General features: G+C 45.1%; 2 protein-coding genes across 2 annotated transcripts in view; both read right to left on the bottom strand.

Moving 5' to 3' along the window:
* Positions 1–11,054, bottom strand: part of LOC121556391 (serine/threonine-protein kinase B-raf) — a 62,874-nt gene extending 51,820 nt beyond the window's left edge. Inside the window, 2 exon segments of the mRNA XM_045219177.1 lie at positions 235–336; positions 10,723–11,054. Of these exon segments, the coding sequence (XP_045075112.1) occupies positions 235–336; positions 10,723–10,878 (258 nt within the window). The 5' untranslated portion in view covers positions 10,879–11,054.
* Positions 11,055–15,276: 4,222 nt separating this feature from the next.
* LOC121556393 (28S ribosomal protein S33, mitochondrial) lies at positions 15,277–23,417 on the bottom strand. Its single transcript, XM_041870299.2, has 3 exons — positions 23,227–23,417; positions 17,861–18,081; positions 15,277–15,869 (listed from the first exon to the last, which is right to left on the bottom strand). Exons 2-3 carry the CDS (start codon positions 18,073–18,075, stop codon positions 15,764–15,766), a joined length of 321 nt encoding a protein of 106 aa, XP_041726233.1. The 5' UTR covers positions 18,076–18,081; positions 23,227–23,417; the 3' UTR covers positions 15,277–15,763.
* Between the last annotated feature and the right edge of the window lie 757 nt (positions 23,418–24,174).

Genomic DNA, 24,174 nt, shown 5'->3' with positions numbered 1-24,174 from the left:
CACCTCCAGATATATGGACGGGGGGTTACATTCTCCTCAGTAACTCACCTCCAGATATATGGACGTGGGGTTACATTCTCCTCAGTAACTCACCTCCAGATATATGGACGGGGGGTTACATTCTCCTCAGTAACTCACCTCCAGATATATGGACGGGGGGTTACATTCTCCTCAGTAACTCACCTCCAGATATATGGACGGGGGGGGTTACATTCTCCTCACAGTGTAACTCACCTCCAGATATATGGACGGGGGGTTACATTCTCCTCCAAACTTGTCCAGCAGTGCCTCTAAGTGCTCCTGTGTCAGCTTGATCATCTGTTTGATATTCCAGATCTATAGACACACACACACACACACACACACACACACACGTTAGTTATGAACTACACAACACACAGTTATAGAGCCTAATTGCATTGACTGAAATGGTGACATTAGACATTGCAGAGGCATAGCATGTCTCAGTCCCAAATGGCACCCTATTCCCTATATAGTGCACTACTTTAGACCAGAGAATGGCACCCTATTCCCTACATAGTGCACTACTTTAGACCAGAGAATGGCACCCTATTCCCTATATAGTGCACTACTTTAGACCAGAGAATGGCACCCTATTCCCTATATAATGCACTACTTTAGACCAGAGAATGGCACCCTATTCCCTATATAGTGCACTACTTTAGACCAGAGAATGGCACCCTATTCCCTATATAGTGCACTACTTTAGACCAGAGAATGGCACCCTATTCCCTATATAGTGCACTACTTTAGACCAGAGAATGGCACCCTATTCCCTATATAGTGCACTACTTTAGACCAGAGAATGGCACCCTATTCCCTATATAGTGCACTACTTTAGACCAGAGAATGGCACCCTATTCCCTATATAGTGCACTACTTTAGACCAGAGAATGGCACCCTATTCCCTATATAGTGCACTACTTTAGACCAGAGAATGGCACCCTATTCCCTATATAGTGCACTACTTTAGACCAGAGAATGGCACCCTATTCCCTATATAGTGCACTACTTTAGACCAGAGAATGGCACCCTATTCCCTATATAGTGCACTACTTTAGACCAGAGAATGGCACCCTATTCCCTATATAGTGCACTACTTTAGACCAGAGAATGGCACCCTATTCCCTATATAGTGCACTACTTTAGACCAGAGAATGGCACCCTATTCCCTATATAGTGCACTACTTTAGACCAGAGAATGGCACCCTATTCCCTATATAGTGCACTACTTTAGACCAGAGAATGGCACCCTATTCCCTATATAGTGCACTACTTTAGACCAGAGAATGGCACCCTATTCCCTATATAGTGCACTACTTTAGACCAGATAATGGCACCCTATTCCCTACATAGTGCACTACTTTAGACCAGAGAATGGCACCCTATTCCCTATATAGTGCACTACTTTAGACCAGAGAATGGCACCCTATTCCCTATATAGTACACTACTTTAGACCAGAGAATGGCACCCTATTCCCTATATAGTGCACTACTTTAGACCAGAGAATGGCACCCTATTCCCTATATAGTGCACTACTTTAGACCAGAGAATGGCACCCTATTCCCTATATAGTGCACTACTTTAGACCAGAGAATGGCACCCTATTCCCTATATAGTGCACTACTTTAGACCAGAGAATGGCACCCTATTCCCTATATAGTGCACTACTTTAGACCAGAGAATGGCACCCTATTCCCTATGTAGTGCACTACTTTAGCCAGAGAATGGTACCCTATTCCCTATATAGTGCACTACTTTAGACCAGAGAATGGCACCCTATTCCCTATATAGTGCACTCCTTTTGACCAGAGAATGGCACCCTATTCCCTATATAGTGCACTACTTTAGACCAGAGAATGGCACCCTATTCCCTATATAGTGCACTACTTTAGACCAGAGAATGGTACCCTATTCCCTACGTAGTGCACTCCTTTTGATCAGAGCCCTATGGTCCCTGGTGAAGAGTAGTGCACTAGGCTAAACAAGGGGATAGGGTGCTATTATGGATGCAGCCATTTGACACTAGTATTTGAAGCCGTAGCTACATGTTGTTCTTACTATTCGCTGCATCCCCAACTTTCCAACTAACTGTCAACATTAAAATCACAACTCCCTTCCCAACTGACTGTCAACATTAAAATCACAACTCCCTTCCCAACTGACTGTCAAAATTAAAAATCACAACTCCCTTCCCAACTGACTGTCAACATTAAAATCACAACTCCCTTCCCAACTGACTGTCAACATTAAAATCACAACTCATTTCTCTCAACAAGGTGGGGCCGTGACACCAGCAGAGACACCAGTTCTTATATCATAACCATCAGTTTAGCAATAAGAAATAAAACATACATATCCTAATAAAATGACACATTCATTTAGCAGCATAGAAGAGTGGGTTAGACCAGGACCCAAATGGCACCACACTTCCCTACATAGTGCACTACTTTTGGCCAGAGCTCACAGGGACACAGCTCAGACAGCAGTCTGGCCAGGGCTCACAGGGCCGCAGCTCAGACAGCAGTCTGGCCAGGGCTCACAGGGTCGCAGCTCAGACAGCAGTCTGGCCAGAGCTCACAGGGACACAGCTCAGACAGCAGTCTGGCCAGGGCTCACAGGGAAGCAGCTCAGACAGCAGTCTGGCCAGGGCTCACAGGGCCGCAGCTCAGACAGCAGTCTGGCCAGGGCTCACAGGGACACAGCTCAGCCAGCAGTCTGGCCAGGGCTCACAGGGAAGCAGCTCAGACAGCAGTCTGGCCAGGGCTCACAGGGAAGCAGCTCAGACAGCAGTCTGGCCAGGGCTCACAGGGAAGCAGCTCAGACAGCAGTCTGGCCAGGGCTCACAGGGAAGCAGCTCAGACAGCAGTCTGGCCAGGGCTCACAGGGACACAGCTCAGACAGCAGTCTGGCCAGAGCTCACAGGGAAGCAGCTCAGACAGCAGTCTGGCCAGGGCTCACAGGGCCGCAGCTCAGACAGCAGTCTGGCCAGGGCTCACAGGGAAGCAGCTCAGACAGCAGTCTGGCCAGGGCTCACAGGGACCCAGCTCAGACAGCAGTCTGGCCAGGGCTCACAGGGAAGCAGCTCAGACAGCAGTCTGGCCAGGGCTCACAGGGACCCAGCTCAGACAGCAGTCTGGCCAGGGCTCACAGGGAAGCAGCTCAGACAGCAGTCTGGCCAGGGCTCACAGGGAAGCAGCTCAGACAGCAGTCTGGCCAGGGCTCACAGGGACACAGCTCAGACAGCAGTCTGGCCAGGGCTCACAGGGACGCAGCTCAGACAGCAGTCTGGCCAGGGCTCACAGGGACCCAGCTCAGACAGCAGTCTGGCCAGGGCTCACAGGGTCGCAGCTCAGACAGCAGTCTGGCCAGGGCTCACAGGGAAGCAGCTCAGACAGCAGTCTGGCCAGGGCTCACAGGGACCCAGCTCAGACAGCAGTCTGGCCAGGGCTCACAGGGAAGCAGCTCAGACAGCAGTCTGGCCAGGGCTCACAGGGACACAGCTCAGACAGCAGTCTGGCCAGGGCTCACAGGGACCCAGCTCAGACAGCAGTCTGGCCAGGGCTCACAGGGCCGCAGCTCAGACAGCAGTCTGGCCAGGGCTCACAGGGACACAGCTCAGACAGCAGTCTGGCCAGGGCTCACAGGGACACAGCTCAGACAGCAGTCTGGCCAGGGCTCACAGGGACACAGCTCAGACAGCAGTCTGGCCAGGGCTCACAGGGAAGCAGCTCAGACAGCAGTCTGGCCAGGGCTCACAGGGAAGCAGCTCAGACAGCAGTCTTCCCTTCTTGTGCCTCCCTCGTCCCCCCTCCCTGTGAGGGACTGTCACGATGATGTCCAAGAGAGGCACCAGGGACTGTCATGATGATGTCCAAGAGCGGCACCAGGGACTGTCACGATGATGTCCAAGAGAGGCACCAGGGACTGTCACGATGATGTCCAAGAGAGGCACCAGGGACTGTCACGATGATGTCCAAGAGAGGCACCAGGGACTGTCACGATGATGTCCAAGAGAGGCACCAGGGACTGTCACGATGATGTCCAAGAGAGGCACCAGGGACTGTCACGATGATGTCCAAGAGAGGCACCGGGGACTGTCACGATGATGTCCAAGAGAGGCACCAGGGACTGTCACGATGATGTCCAAGAGAGGCACCGGGGACTGTCATGATGATGTCCAAGAGAGGCACCAGGGACTGTCACGATGATGTCCAAGAGAGGCACCAGGGACTGTCACGATGATGTCCAAGAGAGGCACCAGGGACTGTCACGATGATGTCCAAGAGAGGCACCAGGGACTGTCATGATGATGTCCAAGAGAGGCACCAGGGACTGTCACGATGATGTCCAAGAGAGGCACCGGGGACTCTGTACATTAGGGCTGTCTACAGATATGCCCCCGTTGCCCTCAGATATTCAGGACATTAGGGCTGTCTACAGATATGTCCCCGTTGCCCTCAGATATTCAGGACATTAGGGCTGTCTACAGATATGCCCCCGTTGCCCTCAGATATTCAGGACATTAGGGCTGTCTACAGATATGTCCCCCGTTGCCCTCAGATATTCAGTACATTAGGGCTGTCTACAGATATGTCCCCGTTGCCCTCAGATATTCAGTACATTAGGGCTGTCTACAGATATGTCCCCGTTGCCCTCAGATATTCAGTACATTAGGGCTGTCTACAGATATGTCCCCGTTGCCCTCAGATATTCAGTACATTAGGGCTGTCTACAGATATGTCCCCGTTGCCCTCAGATATTCAGTACATTAGGGCTGTCTACAGATATGTCCCCGTTGCCCTCAGATATTCAGTACATTAGGGCTGTCTACAGATATGTCCCCGTTGCCCTCAGATATTCAGTACATTAGGGCTGTCTACAGATATGCCCCCGTTGCCCTCAGATATTCAGTACATTAGGGCGGTCTACAGATATGCCCCCGTTGCCCTCAGATATTCAGTACATTAGGGCTGTCTACAGATATGTCCCCGTTGCCCTCAGATATTCAGTACATTAGGGCTGTCTACAGATATGCCTCCGTTGCCCTCAGATATTCAGTACATTAGGGCTGTCTACAGATATGTCCCCGTTGCCCTCAGATATTCAGTACATTAGGGCTGTCTACAGATATGTCCCCGTTGCCCTCAGATATTCAGTACATTAGGGCTGTCTACAGATATGCCTCCGTTGCCCTCAGATATTCAGTACATTAGGGCTGTCTACAGATATGTCCCCGTTGCCCTCAGATATTCAGTACATTAGGGCTGTCTACAGATATGCCCCCGTTGCCCTCAGATATTCAGTACATTAGGGCTGTCTACAGATATGTCCCCGTTGCCCTCAGATATTCAGTACATTAGGGCTGTCTACAGATATGTCCCCCGTTGCCCTCAGATATTCAGTACATTGGGGCTGTCTACAGATATGTCCCCGTTGCCCTCAGATATTCAGTACATTGGGGCTGTCTACAGATATGTCCCCGTTGCCCTCAGATATTCAGTACATTAGGGCTGTCTACAGATATGTCCCCGTTGCCCTCAGATATTCAGTACATTAGGGCTGTCTACAGATATGCCCCCGTTGCCCTCAGATATTCAGTACATTGGGGCTGTCTACAGATATGTCCCCCGTTGCCCTCAGATATTCAGTACATTAGGGCTGTCTACAGATATGTCCCCGTTGCCCTCAGATATTCAGTACATTAGGGCTGTCTACAGATATGTCCCCGTTGCCCTCAGATATTCAGTACATTAGGGCTGTCTACAGATATGTCCCCGTTGCCCTCAGATATTCAGTACATTGGGGCTGTCTACAGATATGTCCCCCGTTGCCCTCAGATATTCAGTACATTGGGGCTGTCTACAGATATGTCCCCGTTGCCCTCAGATATTCAGTACATTGGGGCTGTCTACAGATATGTCCCCCGTTGCCCTCAGATATTCAGTACATTAGGGCTGTCTACAGATATGTCCCCGTTGCCCTCAGATATTCAGTACATTAGGGCTGTCTACAGATATGTCCCCGTTGCCCTCAGATATTCAGTACATTGGGGCTGTCTTGAAAAGCCAAACCAATTCCTTTCTAGCCTTTCAGGGGGTCTCATTGAAATGATCAAATGCTACATAAGTTTGATACTTTGATCGATCTTGAGTGGTTTGAGAAACGTACACATTCTTCACGAGCACAAATGAATGTATTTCTATGTACAGTGCCTTTGGAAAGTACTCAGACCTCCTTGACTTTTTCCACATTTTGTTAAGTTACAGCCTTATTCTAAACATGTGTTAATTTTTTATATATACAGTGGGGGAAAAAAGTATTTAGTCAGCCACCAATTGTGCAAGTTCTCCCACTTAAAAAGATGAGAGAGGCCTGTAATTTTCATCATAGGTACACGTCAACTATGACAGACAAAATGAGGAAAAAAAAGTGGGAGAACTTGCACAATTGGTGGCTGACTAAATACTTTTTTCCCCCACTGTATATATCCTCAGCAATCTACACACAACACCCCATAATGACAAAGCGAAAACAGGTTTTAGGAATTTTTGCAAATGTATTAAAAATAAATAAAAAACAGAAATACCTTATTTACATAAGTATTCAGACCCTTTGCTATGAGACTCGAAATTGAGCTCCGGTGCATCCTGTTTCCATTGATCATCCTTGAGATGTTTCTACAACTTGATTGGAGTCCACCTGTGGTAAATTCAATTGATTTGGAAAGGCACACACCTGTCTATATAAGGTCCCACAGTTGACAGTGCATGTCAAAGCAAAAACCAAGCCATGAGGTCGATGGAATGGAGGCCACTGTGTTCTTGGGGAACTTAAATGCTGCGAGCTCAGAGACAGGATTGTGTCGAGGCACAGATCTGGGGAAAGGTACCAAAAAATGTCTGCAGCATTGAAGGTCCCCAAGAACACAGTGGCCTCCATCATTCTTAAATGGAAGAAGTTTGGAACCACCAAGACTCTTCTTAGAGCTGGCAGCCCGGCCAAACTGAGCAATCGGGGGAGAAGGGCCTTGGTTAGGGAGGTGACCAAGAACCCGATGGTCACTCTGACAGAGCTCCAGAGTTCCTCTGTGGACATGGGAGAACCTTCCAGAAGAACAACCATCTCTGCAGCACAATACCAATCAGGTCTTTATGGTAGAGTGGCCAGACGGAAGCCACTCCTCAGTAAAAGGCACATGACATCCCACTTGGAGTTTGCCAAAAGGCACCTAAAGACTCTCAGACCATGAGAAACAAGATTCTCTGGTCTGATGAAACCAAGATTAAACTCTTTGGCCTGAATGCCAAGCGTCACGTCTGGAGGAAATCTAGCACCATTCCTACGGTGATGCATGGTGGTGGCAGCATCATGCTGTGGGGATGTTTTTCAGCGGCAGGGAGACTAGTCAGGATCGAGGGAAAGATGAACGGAGCAAAGTACAGAGAGATCTTTGATGAAAACCTGCTCCAGAGCGCTCAGGACCTCAGACTGGGGTGAAGGTTCACCTTCCAACAGGACAACGACCCTAAGCACACAGCCAAGACAACGCAGCAGTGGCTTCGGGACAAGTCTGTGAATGTCCTTGAGTGGCCCAGCCAGAGCCCGGACTTGAACCCGATCTAACATCTCTGGAGAGACCTGAAAATAGCTGTGCAGCGACGCTCCCCATCCAACCTGACAGAGCTTGAGAGGATCTGCAGAGAAGAATGGGTGTGCCAAGCTTGTAGCGTCATACCCAAGAAGACTCGAGGCTGTAATCGCTGCCAAAGGTGCTTCAACAAAGTACTGAGTAAAGGGTCTGAATACTTATGTAAATGTAATATCTTTTTTTAAATATTATTAATTAGCAAACATTTCTACAAAAACTGTTTTTGCTTTGTCATTATGGGGTATTGTGTGTAGATTAATTAGGGGGGCGATTTAATTAATTTTAGAATAAGGCTGTAACGTAACAAAATGTGAAAAAAGTAAAAGGGGTCTGAATACTTTGAATACTTCCCCAAGGCACTGTACATAGCTAGGTCTCTACCAATTGTTTTGTCCCAAACACTGTTGGCGTTAAATAGCAAATGTGCCTAGTCTGGTCTTGGCACGTTCACTCTAGCCAACAGCCAACAGATACAGTATGGGTAGGCTGCCTACACGAGGAGATTATTATGGACAAGAAAGAGAACACTTTTGATTTGTCAAAAGGCAGTCAAGCATCGATCATCATGTCACCGGAATAAGACTCTAAGATATTTATTATAAAGGAGCATCGAGCTCATCACCGTGCACTTTCACCACCCTGTGAAGTTCATAACTTAGCCCATTTAATATGTAGCCTAAAACTGCATGCTTTCCCCGAATTTGTAGTGGGAGGAACACCTACCATATCATCGCGTGACTTTAAGTTTACTTCGATATGATGGTTATATCAATATTTGCGCATAAAGGCTTTTCCACCGCCATTTCTCTCATTGTTAAATTTTTACCGATACAAAAAGATCCCACCATGTCAAAACGAACAAATGATCCGTCTGCATTTATAAAATTGTACCGAAATGTCCTATTCCATCACAGTGGTCGGGATCAATTTTTTTTAAATATACGGTATGACTACTGGCATAAAAACTGTGGAGGGAAACGTGTTGGTTAGTTACGCCGCAGAGTACCGTTTCATGAAAATAACTCAATGCGCACCTCATGTGCATATCTGGGGCAGGAGATGTGAGACCTCTGGACTCTTAACGCTGTTTGGCCTCAGTCTGGACAAATGGTTTACTGCAGGGTTCTTCAATTCCGGTCCTGGTGGGCCGAAACACTTCTGTTTTTTATTTCTACCTGGTAGTTAATTGTATAATATAATAATATAATATATTAATGTATAATAATAGTTTACTGTATTGGGCATGTGACTTGCGATCAAAAATAATATAATTCAAATTCAATTACATTCTCTGATTCTATGATCATTAAAGAGATTCTCCGGTACTTTTGTATACTTTTGAGCCAGTAGTTCTGAAAGTAGCACTCACTAGCCAATAGTGGTCCTCGAAAATTGCGTACTACGTCACATATGTACATATATACGTGCACCACGTCACTGCTCTCTCTCACTCTGCTGTGTCCGCATCTTGCTAGCTGTCACTCAAATAGCGAGGGGCTGAAGCTCATTGGCTAGAACTCGAATTGCTAGGGGTCTAGCCCACGTGTGGGGGGGAAATGGCGCAGCACAGCTTCCAGAAATACTGTCGCTTTCAAACTAGGGATTCCGTGGCTAATTGAGGTAAAACAGTAATTCTGCTAATAGATTATGCATGTATGAACTACACATTGACACATCCAGCCCAAAAAATACTTAGTAGTCGCCAACATGTCTAACTGTTCAATTTGCATTCTGTTGACAGCTGAATGGGGGCCAATATTATTCAGTCAGCTTGGAAGATATCCTGAAGATTTGCAGACATCCCCGCTGATTAAAATTTTAAAACAGACAATAAAATATTTTGTATTTATTGAGAAGGCATACAATAACACCAGTCAAGCACTTTTTGGGAAGGAGAAAGTTGAGCTACCTGAGTATACCTTTAAAAATCCGACTAATTAGGCCCACTAATTGATCTAATTACCTGGATCCTAGGTGAATTGGCTTATGAGTTCTACTGTAACCAGAGTAACCACTAGTTTCAACAGCAGGTTAGTCGAGGTCCCAAAGTAAAGCTGCCAGGGAATTGATTGAGGATTTCGGTTTGGCTCTTTGCACCACTTACATGATTTTCTATATAACTGAAAGATACAATCTGATGCAAATTGTGATTTTGGCATCATTGTATCTTATTGGATAAGCCTGATATTTGTCACTCACAAAAACAGACATTTTGACTGTTGCGTGATGTTCTTTATTTTAATTTCATGTCTTAGATACAGGCCTTCTTGCATTGAACGCACAAATATTTTGAAAATAACTGTTGGAAAATATGCTTCAACTTTACATCAATCTACCGTTAGCTAGGACCATATAATTTGAGCCATGATGATGGGGTTAGAGGCCTAGCCAGTGTATTACAACAATACGTGCGCTAATAATCCTACATTATTTCTCATGAACCTCCATATCAATGATTTATATATTGGCAAATAAATAATGTGCCTTTTATCAACCAAAACAAAGCCGATCTTTGCACCGACATATCAGCTCCCGTCGACAGCCCACGGTGGGGTTCTCTGCATCGAATTGACGAAAACCATAAATCCCTGATGAATGGTTTATAAATATAACTAAGTTTGTCAGTTAGTTATATCGATATAAAACGATGCATGATCATCCCGCCCGCGGTAGTACGTTGAAGCCAGCCGGTGCCAGCTATCTAGATGCAGCCGCAGAGAACGAGAGACCTGCTGGGGAAAAAAAACTCGAAAAGCAAATGAAATATAGGCAGGCCTGAAATAAACATTGCCGTCAGCGGACTATAATAACTTGATCAATGTAGTCTAACGCAAAATGCACCTTAAGGAAAACGGCAAATGCAAAGAGTACGAAGGGCACGGTAGTGATGGAAATCATTTCCATTTTAGTGCATCATCTCGCCCCCTGCAATGCATCCCCACGATCCATATTACAGCCGGTGTTTCCTGAAGATCCCCATCCAGCAACCTCCACTCGGTACCCCCGTCTCGCCGTGCCCAGCTTCACCCCCGTCCCCCCCGGTCCATACCTCCTCGTCCTGCGGACATTCCGGGATTCCCACCGAACAGGCCGGGTCCAGGCAGGCTCCCAGCTCGTCCAGTCCCCGCTCCCGCTCCGGGTCTCGGTCCATCGTGTCACCGTTGAAGACGGGCGGTGGGGACTCGGCGTTGCTCAACGCCGCCATTTTAAACTGCGAGCAACTGAGTGGAAAAGAATCGAGGAGAGGAGACAGGAGGGGGAGACAGATTCAACTCATGTAGCTGGCTAGTAGTAAAGCACTGGGATGTGATGGTTTTGGGGGTGAACGGGGAAATTAGGGTACCACTTTCCTTCGTTCTGTGTCAGTGACTATTTCTGTTGTTTTATTATGTCAATAACGACTATTTGTTTCGTTACAGTGACACCAGCTGATTTTGCTTACTGATTAGTAGCTGGTCTAATTACAACGGCATTAAATGCACCTGCAAAATACAATAAAAAATACAAAAACATTACCACAAAAAATGTATACCCTTTGTAGGTCTCCCACCATACACACCAAACAGTAGCTAATAGTTTCATCTTAGCTCAACCAGAGAGGAAGAGGCGAAGCAACAGGGGTATTTTTGGCCCAATATCTGTCTCCTCCAGCAGGCGGCGTTTTTGTATGGAGGTCAAAGAGAGTAACCTGAAATAATGATAACGACTGTCGAATTTGGTCAACAAAAAGTGTAATGGCTTATTTGCTACGTGAGGCTTATTTGATCGAATACGCGTTTTCGTAATGTTTAGGTTGTTACGAGTGTACCGATATAAGGAGGACATGTGACATCCCGTCAAACTTTGAGGAAACAACTTTATATCGGAGTTGTACCTGATCTTGACAGTCTATTCATGAGGCTAGCATAGCCTCCATTTAATACAGGCGGTTGACGTCAACACCCCTCATCGAATATTCAACTAAATATTAAAATGACCAGATGTATGTACCAAGCCAAAGCGAGGTGGGAGCAACAATTCCCATTGTTAGGGTGGAGACATGGGTATCTCTTCTTTATATCTAAATCTCTGGGTAAACCAAACTGCAGGTTAATCAGTAGGCAAGTCAACCCTGCCAATTATACTGAATAAAAATATAAAAACGCAACATGCAACAATTTCAACGATTTTACTGAGTTACAGTTCATGTAAGGAAATCAGTCAATTGAAATAAATTCATTAGGCACTAATCTATGGATTTCACACGACTGGGAATACAGATATGCATCTGTTGGTCACAGACACCTTAAAAAAAGGTAGGGGTGTGGATCAGAAAACACAGTCAGTATGTGACCACCATTTGCCTCATGCAGCGCAACACATTTTCTTCGCATAGAGTTGATCAGGCTGTTGATTGTGGCCTGTGGAATGTTGTCCCACTCCTCTTCAATGGCTGTGTGAAGTTGCTGGATATTGGCGGGAACTGGAACACGCTGTCGTACACGTCGATCCAGAGCATCCCAAACATGCTCAATGGGTGACATGTCTGGTGAGTATGCAGGCCATAGAAGAACTGGGGTATTTTCAGCTTCCAGGTATTTTGTACAGATCCTTGCGACATGGGGCCGTGCATTATCATGCTGAAACAGGTGAGGTGATGGCGGCGGATGAATGGCGCGACAATGGGCCTCAGGATTTTGTCAAGGTATCTCTGTGCATTCAAATTGCCATCGATAAAATGCAATTGTGTTCGTTGTCTGTAGTTTATGCCTCCCTATAGCATAACCCCACTGCCGCCTTGGGGCACTCTGTTCACAACGTTGACATCAGCTAACCGCTCGCACACACGACGCCATACATGTGGTTGTGAGGACGGTTGGACGTACTGCCAAATTCCCTAAAACGACATTGGAGGCGGCCTATGGTAGAGAAATGAGCATGAATTTCTCTGGCAACAGCTCTGGTTCGACATTCCTGCAGTCAGCATGCCAATTGCACGCTCCCTCGAAACTTGAGACATCTGTGGCATTGTGTTGTGTGACAAAACTGCACATTTTAAAGTGGCCTTTTATTGTCCCCAGCACAAGGTGCACCTGTGTAGTGATCATGCTGTTTAATCAGCTTCTTGATATGCCACACCTGTCAAGTGGATGGATTATCTTGGCAAAGGAGAAATGCTCACTAACAGGGATGTAAACAAATTAGCGCCTAAAATGAGAGAAATAAGCTTTTTGTGCATATAGAATTTTTTTGGGATCTTTTATTTCAGCTCATGGAACCAACATGAGCTGCGTTTATATTTTTGTTCAGTGTACAAAGGCCTCCTATCTCCTCATTTCTCCTTCGACCCTACGACACACCATTCTGAATGCACACCAGGGGGGGGCATAATCAAAAAACTTCTTACAAACCCTACATTCATGGACTGAAACCTATCATTTGTGTGTTATGTTAAATGTATTCTCGTGGATAGACTAATCGAGCAACTGAACAAATCACGCAAGATTTTAGTTCTGGGTTAACTGAGATGGGAGTTGAATGAGTGTTCTGGCCTCATGGTGAGCAACCAGAAGAGAAGTGAGGTGGTGGGGTCAGCGCTCTGGGGCAGAGGATATGACAGAGATACAGAGAGAGAGTCACAGAGAGAGAGGTGGGGCAGAGGGGGAGGGAGAGAGAGAGAGACAGAGACAGAGAGAGACAGAGACACAGAGAGAGAGATGGAGCGAGAGACACAGAGAGAGAGACAGAGAGAGAGAGAGAGACAGAGAGACACAGAGAGAGAGACATAGAGACACACACAGAGAGAGAGAGAGAGAGAGAGACACAGAGAGAGAGACAGAGAGAGAGAGAGAGACACAGAGAGAGAGAGACAGAGAGAGAGAGACAGAGAGAGAGAGACAGAGAGACACAGAGAGAGAGAGAGACACAGAGAGATAGGAGAGAGAGAGAGAGAGACAGAGAGAGAGAGAGAGAGAGAGAGAGAGAGACACAGAGAGAGAGAGACACAGGGGGAGGAGCCCAGTAATATCAGTGTGTGATTCCCAAATACCATCCTATTCCCTTTATAGAAAAGTAGTTCACGATAGAGGGAGGCATTTTGGGACACAACCGGTCAGTGAATGGACAGGAGCCACTAGACCAGCCCACACGTATCAGGGTGGTCTGAACACATATGGCTTTATGAACGGTGTGTAGCAGCAGCAGCGTTAAATATATCCACGTATCAGGGTGGTCTGAACACATATGGCTTTATGAACGGTGTGTAGCAGCGGCAGCGTTAAAGATATCCACGTATCAGGGTGGTCCGAACACATATGGCTTTATGAACGGTGTGTAGCAGCGGCAGCGTTAAAGATATCCACGTATCAGGGTGGTCCGAACACATATGGCTTTATGAACGGTGTGTAGCAGCAGCGGCAGCGTTAAAGATATCCACGTATCAGGGTGGTCCGAACACATATGGCTTTATGAACGGTGTGTAGCAGCAGCAGCGTTAAAGATATCCACGTATCAGGGTGGTCCGAACACATATGGCTTTATGAACGGTGTGTAGCAGCAGCAGCGTTAAAGATATCCACGTATCAGGGTGGTCTGGACACATATGGCTTTATGAACGGTGTGTAGCAGCAGCAGCGTTAAATATATCCACGTATCAGGGTGGTCTGGACACATATGGCTTTATGAACGGTGTGTAGCAGCAGCAGCAGCGTTAAAGATATCCACGTATCAGGGTGGTCCGGACACATATGGCTTTATGAACGGTGTGTAGCAGCAGCGGCAGCGTTAAAGATATCCACGTATCAGGGTGGTCCGAACACATATGGCTTTATGAACGGTGTGTAGCAGCAGCAGCGTTAAAGATATCCACGTATCAGGGTGGTCCGAACACATATGGCTTTATGAACGGTGTGTAGCAGCGGCAGCGTTAAAGATATCCACGTATCAGGATGGTCTGAACACATATGGCTTTATGAACGGTGTGTAGCAGCGGCAGCGTTAAAGATATCCACGTATTGAGTGACATCCAAATCCAACCACCCTCTGGGACTTTGTTTTCCAAAAGTTATCTGAGTTTCGCCCTGGCAGATAGGATTAAATGCAAAGGAACAGAATGACTTGCACGGGAGCCCCCATTCAAGTCAATGAGTCGTCAATTTCTATGCATTCCTACCCGATCGGCAAAATCCAGATAGATTTTACATTTACATTTTAGTCATTTACAGTTAGTGAGTGCATACATTCTTTTTTTTATACTGGCCCCCCGTGGGAATCGAACCCACAACCCTGGCGTTGCAAACACCATGCTCTACCAACTGAGCTACATCCCTGCCGGCCATTTCCTCCCCTACCCTGGACGACGCTGGGCCAAATTGTGCGCCGCCCCATGGGGTCTCCCGGTCGCAGCCGGCTACGACAGAGCCTGGATTCGAACCAGGATCTATTTGAAATACTGGGCCCTGGGCATCAATTCATAAAGGGATCAGGTCAGTACAGGTTTTGAATGGGATCAGTACAGGTTTCCTGTAGTTACACTAATTATCTAGTAACAACATTGTATAACACATAGTAATTGCATTGCAATACACCAGTCACAAAATGGATAGTGTCCTCCTACACATTTAAGCAGATTTTGTTTTCAGTATTTTATTCATGACACCTGATGTGATGTGTTGCTCAAAAACATGTAAAATCACCAGCTTTGTCCCAGTCAATATGAACATACTAGCGTCACAATTGTATGTACTGATGCCCTCCAGTTCTCCTTCACCCATTCACTGTACAAATAGTATTAAGAATGGAAAGCCGCTAACGTGGATACAATTGCAGCATAATGAAACATCTTGTAAAGCAAAGAACAGGATGCTTTACATACCAAACACACAGTGGTCACAAAGACTGGTAACTTGTCAGATAGGATCTTCTGTGATGGGATTTAGAAGGATCTTTAAAATACACACACATCGGCTGATCCAAAAGGTCCAGTCAATATAAACATCCGGAGTGGGGTCACATGATACCGTTGTGAGGGAGGCCATTCCTCTGGTGTCCCAGAGCAAACGAGGCCAGTTCTGATCACCCCATAGGTCCTCTGTGACAGGGCAGGGAACTATCTATTTCTTCTTGGTGGCCCTCTTCCCTTCTCCCTTCTTCGGTTTGCCCTTGCCTCTCAGTTTCCTCAGCCGACGCATCTCCTCCTTGAAGTCCTCGTGCTCATCTCTGGTGGGGAACAGGGAGGAAACGGTGTTACTGATGTGGGCTAAACTAGTACTACACTAAAATAGGTGGAAAGAAGAACACAGAGACACACAGGGTCTAGAAAACTGTCTGGTTAGAATACAGAGACACACAGGGTCTAGAAAACTGTCTGGTTAGAATACAGAGACAAACAGGGTCTAGAAAACTGTCTGTGGTTAGAACACAGAGACAAACAGGGTCTAGAAAACTGTCTGGTTAGAATACAGAGACACACAGGGTCTAGAAAACTGTCTGGTTAGAATACAGAGACAAACAGGGTCTAGAAAACTGTCTGGTTAGAATAGAGAGACACACAGGGTCTAGAAAACTGTCTGTGGTTAGAAGACAGAGACAAACAGGGTCTATAAAACTGTCTGTGGTTAGAAGACAGAGACAAACAGGGTCTAGAAAACTGTCTGGTTAGAACACAGAGACAAACAGGGTCTAGAAAACTGTCTGGTTAGAATACAGAGACAAACAGGGTCTAGAAAACTGTCTGGTTAGAATACAGAGACAAACAGGGTCTAGCAAACTGCCTGGTTAGAACACAGAGACAAACAGGGTCTAGAAAACTGTCTGGTTAGAACACAGAGACAAACAGGGTCTAGAAAACTGTCTGGTTAGAATACAGAGACAAACAGGGTCTAGCAAACTGCCTGGTTAGAACACAGAGACAAACAGGGTCTAGAAAACTGTCTGGTTAGAACACAGAGACAAACAGGGTCTAGAAAACTGTTCTGTTAGAATACAGAGACAAACAGGGTCTAGAAAACTGTCAGGTTAGAATACAGAGACAAACAGGGTCTAGAAAACTGTCTGGTTAGAATACAGAGACAAACAGGGTCTAGAAAACTGTCTGGTTAGAATACAGAGACAAACAGGGTCTAGAAAACTGTCTGGTTAGAATACAGAGACAAACAGGGTCTAGAAAACTGTCTGGTTAGAACACAGAGACAAACAGGGTCTAGAAAACTGTCTGGTTAGAACACAGAGACACACAGGGTCTAGAAAACTGTCTGGTTAGAACAGAGACAAACAGGGTCTAGAAAACTGTCTGGTTAGAACACAGAGACAAACAGGGTCTAGCAAACTGTCTGGTTAGAATACAGAGACAAACAGGGTCTAGAAAACTGTCTGGTTAGAATACAGAGACAAACAGGGTCTAGAAAACTGTCTGGTTAGAATACAGAGACAAACAGGGTCTAGAAAACTGTCTGGTTAGAATACAGAGACAAACAGGGTCTAGAAAACTGTCTGGTTAGAATACAGAGACAAACAGGGTCTAGAAAACTGCCCGGTTAGAATACAGAGACAAACAGGGTCTAGAAAACTGTCTGTGGTTAGAACACAGAGACAAACAGGGTCTAGAAAACTGTCCGGTTAGAACACAGAGACAAACAGGGTCTAGAAAACTGTCCGGTTAGAACACAGAGACAAACAGGGTCTAGAAAACTGTCTGGTTAGAACACAGAGAGACACAGGGTCTAGAAAACTGTCTGGTTAGAACACAGAGACAAACAGGGTCTAGAAAACTGTCTGGTTAGAACACAGAGACAAACAGGGTCTAGAAAACTGTCTGGTTAGAACACAGAGACAAACAGGGTCTAGAAAACTGTCTGGTTAGAATACAGAGACAAACAGGGTCTAGAAAACTGTCCGGTTAGAATACAGAGACAAACAGGGTCTATAAAACTGTCTGTGGTTAGAACACAGAGACAAACAGGGTCTAGAAAACTGTCCGGTTAGAACACAGAGACAAACAGGGTCTAGAAAACTGTCCGGTTAGAACACAGAGACAAACATGGTCTAGAAACAGTGTAATTTCACTGTCTGTGGTTAGCCAGAAGAACCTAGAGTAGGGCTGTATACATTATTGCACAAGGCCAAAACACAGACATGCCAAAAGAACCCCGATCCCTTTCCCGTGAATAGGCCTAGCGATCTATTAAGGCCAAACACCACGGCATGTCTACCTGAAGAGTCCCATGTATCGTAGCTTCTGTGTAAGGGCGTAGTAGATCTTGTGTTGGGGGTACCAGTCATACACCTCCTTCTTCTGGGCCATGGGTGGCTCCTTGAACAGCTGGACCACCTTCATGGACTTGTTGTCTGTGGGACGCACCACATCCCCAAAGATACGTGCGCTGAGACGCGCCATACGCACGGCGTAGTTCGACAGACTGGCCATAGCTAGCTGAAATACAACAGGAAAGAGGAGCAGCAAAGTTTAAAAAATATATGTTCTAAAAATAATAATAACCAAGACGGGTTAGCTGACAACGTCACGCGCACTTCAATGGGGGGCAGAAGTCTGTGTGCTGTTGTTGTGATTCTGGATAGCAAGATCGCTAGCAACAATGACAAGAAGCTGCCCTGTGGGGAATCGTAGGTGGCTCGTTTCAGCTAGTTGTATCTTGTTCTTGATAACGTGTCTTGTTTTGACTGATGGCCGATCTATGCTAATATGGCTAAAATTTGCTAGCTACCTGACCAACAATTGTAACGATGTATTTGAGACAAGTGCTCATTGTGCAAATGTATGTTTTTAATAAATATTGGAGACTAAATATAGTTTACGTGTTTGTCAACAATCTAAACAAGAGAAGTTGAATATGGTGATTCTCTTTTAAGCCCAGGAAGCAGTCATTTTACTTCCCATTAACCAGCTTAATAATGTCAAAAATAAGCACCAAATCCACCTTTCCTGCACCTCCAATAAAATCACTCATTACTGCCACGCACAGGTTGGCTGATCCAATAAAATCACTCATTACTGCCACGCACAGGTTGGCTGATCCAATAAAAATCACTCATTACTGCCACGCACAGGTTGGCTGATCCAATAAAATCACTCATTACTGCCACGCACAGGTTGGCTGATCCAATAAAATCACTCATTACTGCCACGCACAGGTTGGCTGATCCAATAAAATCACTCATTACTGCCACGCACAGGTTGGCTGATCCAATAAAAATCACTCATTACTGCCACGCACAGGTTGGCTGATCCAATAAAATCACTCATTACTGCCACGCACAGGTTGGCTGATCCAATAAAAATCACTCATTACTGCCACGCACAGGTTGGCTGATCCAATAAAATCACTCATTACTGCCACGCACAGGTTGGCTGATCCAATAAAATCACTCATTACTGCCACGCACAGGTTGGCTGATCCAATAAAAATCACTCATTACTGCCACGCACAGGTTGGCTGATCCAATAAAATCACTCATTACTGCCACGCACAGGTTGGCTGATCCAATAAAATCACTCATTACTGCCACGCACAGGTTGGCTGATCCAATAAAATCACTCATTACTGCCACGCACAGGTTGGCTGATCCAATAAAATCACTCATTACTGCCACGCACAGGTTGGCTGATCCAATAAAAATCACTCATTACTGCCACGCACAGGTTGGCTGATCCAATAAAATCACTCATTACTGCCACGCACAGGTTGGCTGATCCAATAAAATCACTCATTACTGCCACGCACAGGTTGGCTGATCCAGCAGCTGGAAAGGTCATTGATTTTTCATCCAGAGAGGAAGAGGTCGAAGTGACAGGGTTTCACTCTCGACCAAAACCTGTCCAAAATAAGCCCGATACGTTTCTATGGGCTTGTTTTGGACCTAAGCTTGGTCGCCTGCCTTCCCTCCTTTGTGACAACGACTCCCATCGTTAGTGGCGGAGGCATGACCATCGTCATTATAGACAGATCTCTGTTTTAATCACATACAACAGTGTATGAACATAACATCTAAAAATCGGTTGTTTCACCTGTGCTACACGGAATGCAATAATATTTCCTGTAAGTAGATCAAGCAGACGATATAAGCTAGGTTTTTAACAGCGATTGTATATTTCTAGATAGGCTTTATTTAGTGCATTTTTAATTCCATTACTAATATTGCAGGAGGTGAAGAGATTTGGCGCATGTGCACTTGCTCAAAAACAATACTTTTGATTCTTTCCAGACAAGGCATGTTTTCGGTTGCATGCAATTTTTTATTCAGCGCTTTTTTGGAAGTACATACCAGCTGGAACGGCAGTAATGACGATAGTTGCTCAGCGAAACTCCATTCTTTGGTAGCTAATTACCCAATGTATTTTGACATTTATTAACCTTGAAAAGCGGGTGAATGGCAAATTGAATGGCTGCTTCCTGGGCTTAAAGTGGAACTGACTGCATTTTAGTAACATGAAATCTTATTCAAATCTGTTCATACACACCCCCAGGTATTTCTGACAAACGAGCACTTAGATATGGACATTTTCACGTTTTAATAAATTCATAAAATGTTTGGGAATGACCTGTAGTAAGGCATTTGTGAAATTTCTATAGCAAGATAGAGTGGGGAAAAGGCCATGTGTTTGGACAATTAATAGACACTGCAGGAAATAAAGCCAAATAAAAAAAATCTGTCTCGTCCAGGACCAGAGTCTACGCAGACCGGTGCGCCATAGCCAATCAGAGCTACAGTAGGCCTTTATGCAAACAAGCCATTTTCCACACAGGCCTGCCATCATTCACTTTGAACTGGACTGTGTGTTTACAGGCAGTAGCAACAGCGCGACTTTAGATCATTACAACACATTTGGCAAAAGCCACAAAATACACCTGAATGGATTTCTGCAAATATGTAAATACCACAGAGTCCTCTTACATTTGGGAACTTCACAGTCCTGTTGATCAAACAACCATGAAAAAGGTAGGCTCTCTTTCACTATATGAACATCAACAACAAGATCAACAACTAATGCTAGCCAGAGCAAGATTAGCTCAAATCTAACAAAGGAACATTAGATAAACCCTCTCAAACTTTTTCAGCTAGTTGGCCATCAAAATTGCACTGATACGCGATGGGGAATTGTAGCCTCCTCGCCCTTCCGCAGCTTGCCTGCCAATGCATGCTTGTCCCAACCAAGCACCCAAAGCTAACTGGCTAGAGTTGGCTAGCTTGCTAGCTAGCTACTTCCAGACACAAATGAGAGAACACCTCACTCTGACCATTTGACTCGCCCTAGCAGAGCTGGTTAGGCTGTTTACATGTTATCTAGCACGCGACTAACATACTTTTTTTCCCCCCTATGTTTACTGACACCGGTCATATTCAGTGGGTGTTGTGGGTTGGTAAATTAATCAGTTATTCTGCGCTCTGGCACACTCAGACAAGAGTGCTCTGATCTCAGGAGTAGATAGCCAGAGTGAATTTGCGAACGCAAGAGATATGCTAACTGGACAACATGCACGCATGACTGTAAGTCGCTTTGGATAAAAGCGTCTGCTAAATGGCATATTATTATAGTTCAATTGCAGCATAGCTAAGCGATTCACATTTCTTGCTAGCTAACCAAATGACACCTGCATCCCTAGCTGTGTAGCCACCGAAAAACGATATGAGGGAAAAAGTCACTCACTCACCCACTCCAATGACATGACATCCTCCGAGCAGCTAGCTATCTATCTAAGTTTAGGCTCCGTGTTTTTAGCTTGCTACATAAATTGATACGCTAGCCTATAAGCCACATTATAACTGACTTGTGATCATTGCCCTTGGCCTTTGCTAGTTTGATTGTATTGACAATCCCATCCTTAGTTACATTCGTCCGTTTTTGTCCAAAATATTGAGTCATTGAAACTGAAACAGTGCATATCGAATGGAGGCAGGAAACAATGTACCAGGCCACCTGTGATTTACATCCTGATAGCAATATTGTTTGGACTACCAAGAAATGTATTGGTTTATTATATTAATCATGCATTGAACTGCATCCATCTATTCTGCCAACAATTCCTTACGGTAGGTCATTGAATGTTGAGTGAAATATAACCTATTTTTAAAACCTCTTATAAAGTTGGTTTCGTACCATAAACTGGTAATTTGATATTTTTGACTGATATGATTGTCTGTTTCATATCTGCAAAGTAGTTAAAACGCTGTCAGTTCCACTTAAAAAATAGTCCAAGGGCCACCCACCATAAATTTGTTGTTTCTTGACCCAGGTAACAAAACTGAAAAAATTTCAACAATACTATCTAGATAATGTTCTGAATGTATACACCGGGTGGGTCTAATCCTGAATGCTGATTGGTTAAAAGCGCATTCCAGCCGGTGTCTATTCCACAAATTACCACAGCTAAATGGATGACGTTAAAATGGCCATTTACTCTGTTCCATCTGACTGCCTCATCAGCCCAGCCAGGCAAATTATAAACTTGATCTCCACTATAAAAAGCATCTAGATATTATCTCACATTTATTTTAGACTGACATTTAGTTTTCAACAGCGGAGATTTGTATCAACTTTGCCGTCTGTCTCTCCGACATTTGCAACATTGTTTCAATATTCACTTTTTATCTCCAGCTGTCCCCATAGTAATGAACCTGTATCGGTCGGGAGTCGGGACGAGACAGACAGGCAGCTTTTCTCAGCCAGTCGAAATCATGAATCAGCTGGCATCCTTTTTATGGATATATACAAAGAAATGTCAATTTAAAAAAAAAGGTGAAACGAAGTGCAGCTAGTTTGCAGTCTTTCCAGCTTCAGTGTTTTGAAGTGATTGTGTTAGCTGTGTTGTTGACTAGTTCCTCTGAACAACAGTGTCCTGACGAGAGAGCACATTTTCTATGCCAGGGTGAAATAACGCCTCATTAGCTCATTGTTATGGATGTATCTAAATAAATGTCACTAGAAAACAGCTTCAACAAATGCAGTTACTGTTGTACTTTTTGACGTGACTAAGTTAGCCGTAGTTAGCTAGCTAGCTAGCTAGCTAGGGATAAGAACGACTGTCTCCAGCCTAACAACACCCGTGCAAATATATCCTCCAAACACCGGCATCTCCGGCATTATCAATTAAATGAACACTGTGGTTCAAAACGTGTAAAAGTTGCACATACATTCATTTTTAATAAAAATTACGATTTTTTTCATCGAAATCATACTAGCGCATCATGGGTTATTTCCCTAGCAACGTTGCCGTTTCACCGTGGTTACCGTCGTTACGCACAGACCTTCCTGTGGGTTGCGTTCGTCCTGGCATAAACTGAAGCAACATGTTACCGCTCCTGTTTGGCCTCTTGGACTAAAAGAAGACTCGCCATATTCAACGTCTTCTGTAAACCCAGTTTTGCCCCAAAGTTGCTAAACAACCAACCCGTTTATGAAACAGCTTCATTGGTCATGGTTTTAAAACCAATCGAATAATCATAGCCAACACATCATAAACGTTCATGATCAGACAGTTTTAAAACATGCACCAGACAGAGGAAGGCATACACACTAAAATGACAAAATGGCTCACTGTGTCCACAGCCAAATACATACCTGGAATCACCGCGACTTGTGTAGTAGCTTTGTTATATCCAATGCAGATATATTACCATGTTCTACACGATAATTGCATAACTTGCTACTCAGTGTGTGACTGGTAATTGTTATTGTATTTCGTTAAATGTGTCGCTAACCTTCAAGCATGCCACCACTTCTTCTATAATATTCTTCTTCTTCTTCGATGTGGTTTAACGGCGGTTGGCATCCACTTAATGTTTCATTACCGCCACCTACTACACTGGAGTATAACTCCCTTATACTTTGCTTGAAAAAAAAAAAAAAAAAAAAATCTTCAAATACCCTACAATCCAACCCTACACTCACTAAAAACCCAACACCCTACTCCCCTATTTAAATATATCTAGTCCTACCTCAGACCAACAGCCTGAAAGGACGGGACACCACCTCTCATTTTTACATTTTAGTCATTTAGCAGACGCTCTTATCCAGAGCGACTTACAGTTAGTGAGTGCATACATTATTTTATTTTATTTTTCATACCCCCCGTGGGAATCGAACCCACAACCCTGGCGTTGCAAACACCATGCTCTACCAACTGCCGGCCATTCCCTCCCCTAACCTGGACCAATTGTGCGCCGCCCCATGGGTCTCCCGGTCGCGGCCGGCTACGACAGAGCCTGGATTCGAACCAGTATCTCTAGTGGCACAGCCTTAGACCACTGCACCACTCGGGAGGCCAACCTTCACTCAACACACTCAATCAATCAAATTTTATTTATAAAGCCCTTTTTACATCAGCAGATGTCACAAAGTGCTATACAGAAACCCAGCCTAAAACCCCAAACAGCAAGCAATGCAGATGTAGAAGCATGGTGGCTTGGAAGAACTCTCTAGAAAGGCAGAAACCTAGGAAGAATCCTAGAGAGGAACCAGGCTCTGAGGGGTGGCCTGTATGTTCACACCTCTATCCCTAGTGCCTGT

The sequence above is a fragment of the Coregonus clupeaformis genome, unplaced genomic scaffold (assembly GCF_020615455.1).
Source record: "Coregonus clupeaformis isolate EN_2021a unplaced genomic scaffold, ASM2061545v1 scaf2124, whole genome shotgun sequence".
NCBI lineage: Eukaryota > Metazoa > Chordata > Actinopteri > Salmoniformes > Salmonidae > Coregonus > Coregonus clupeaformis.
Note: the sequence above shows the minus strand (reverse complement) of the source record. Positions and strands in the feature narration are given on the sequence as shown.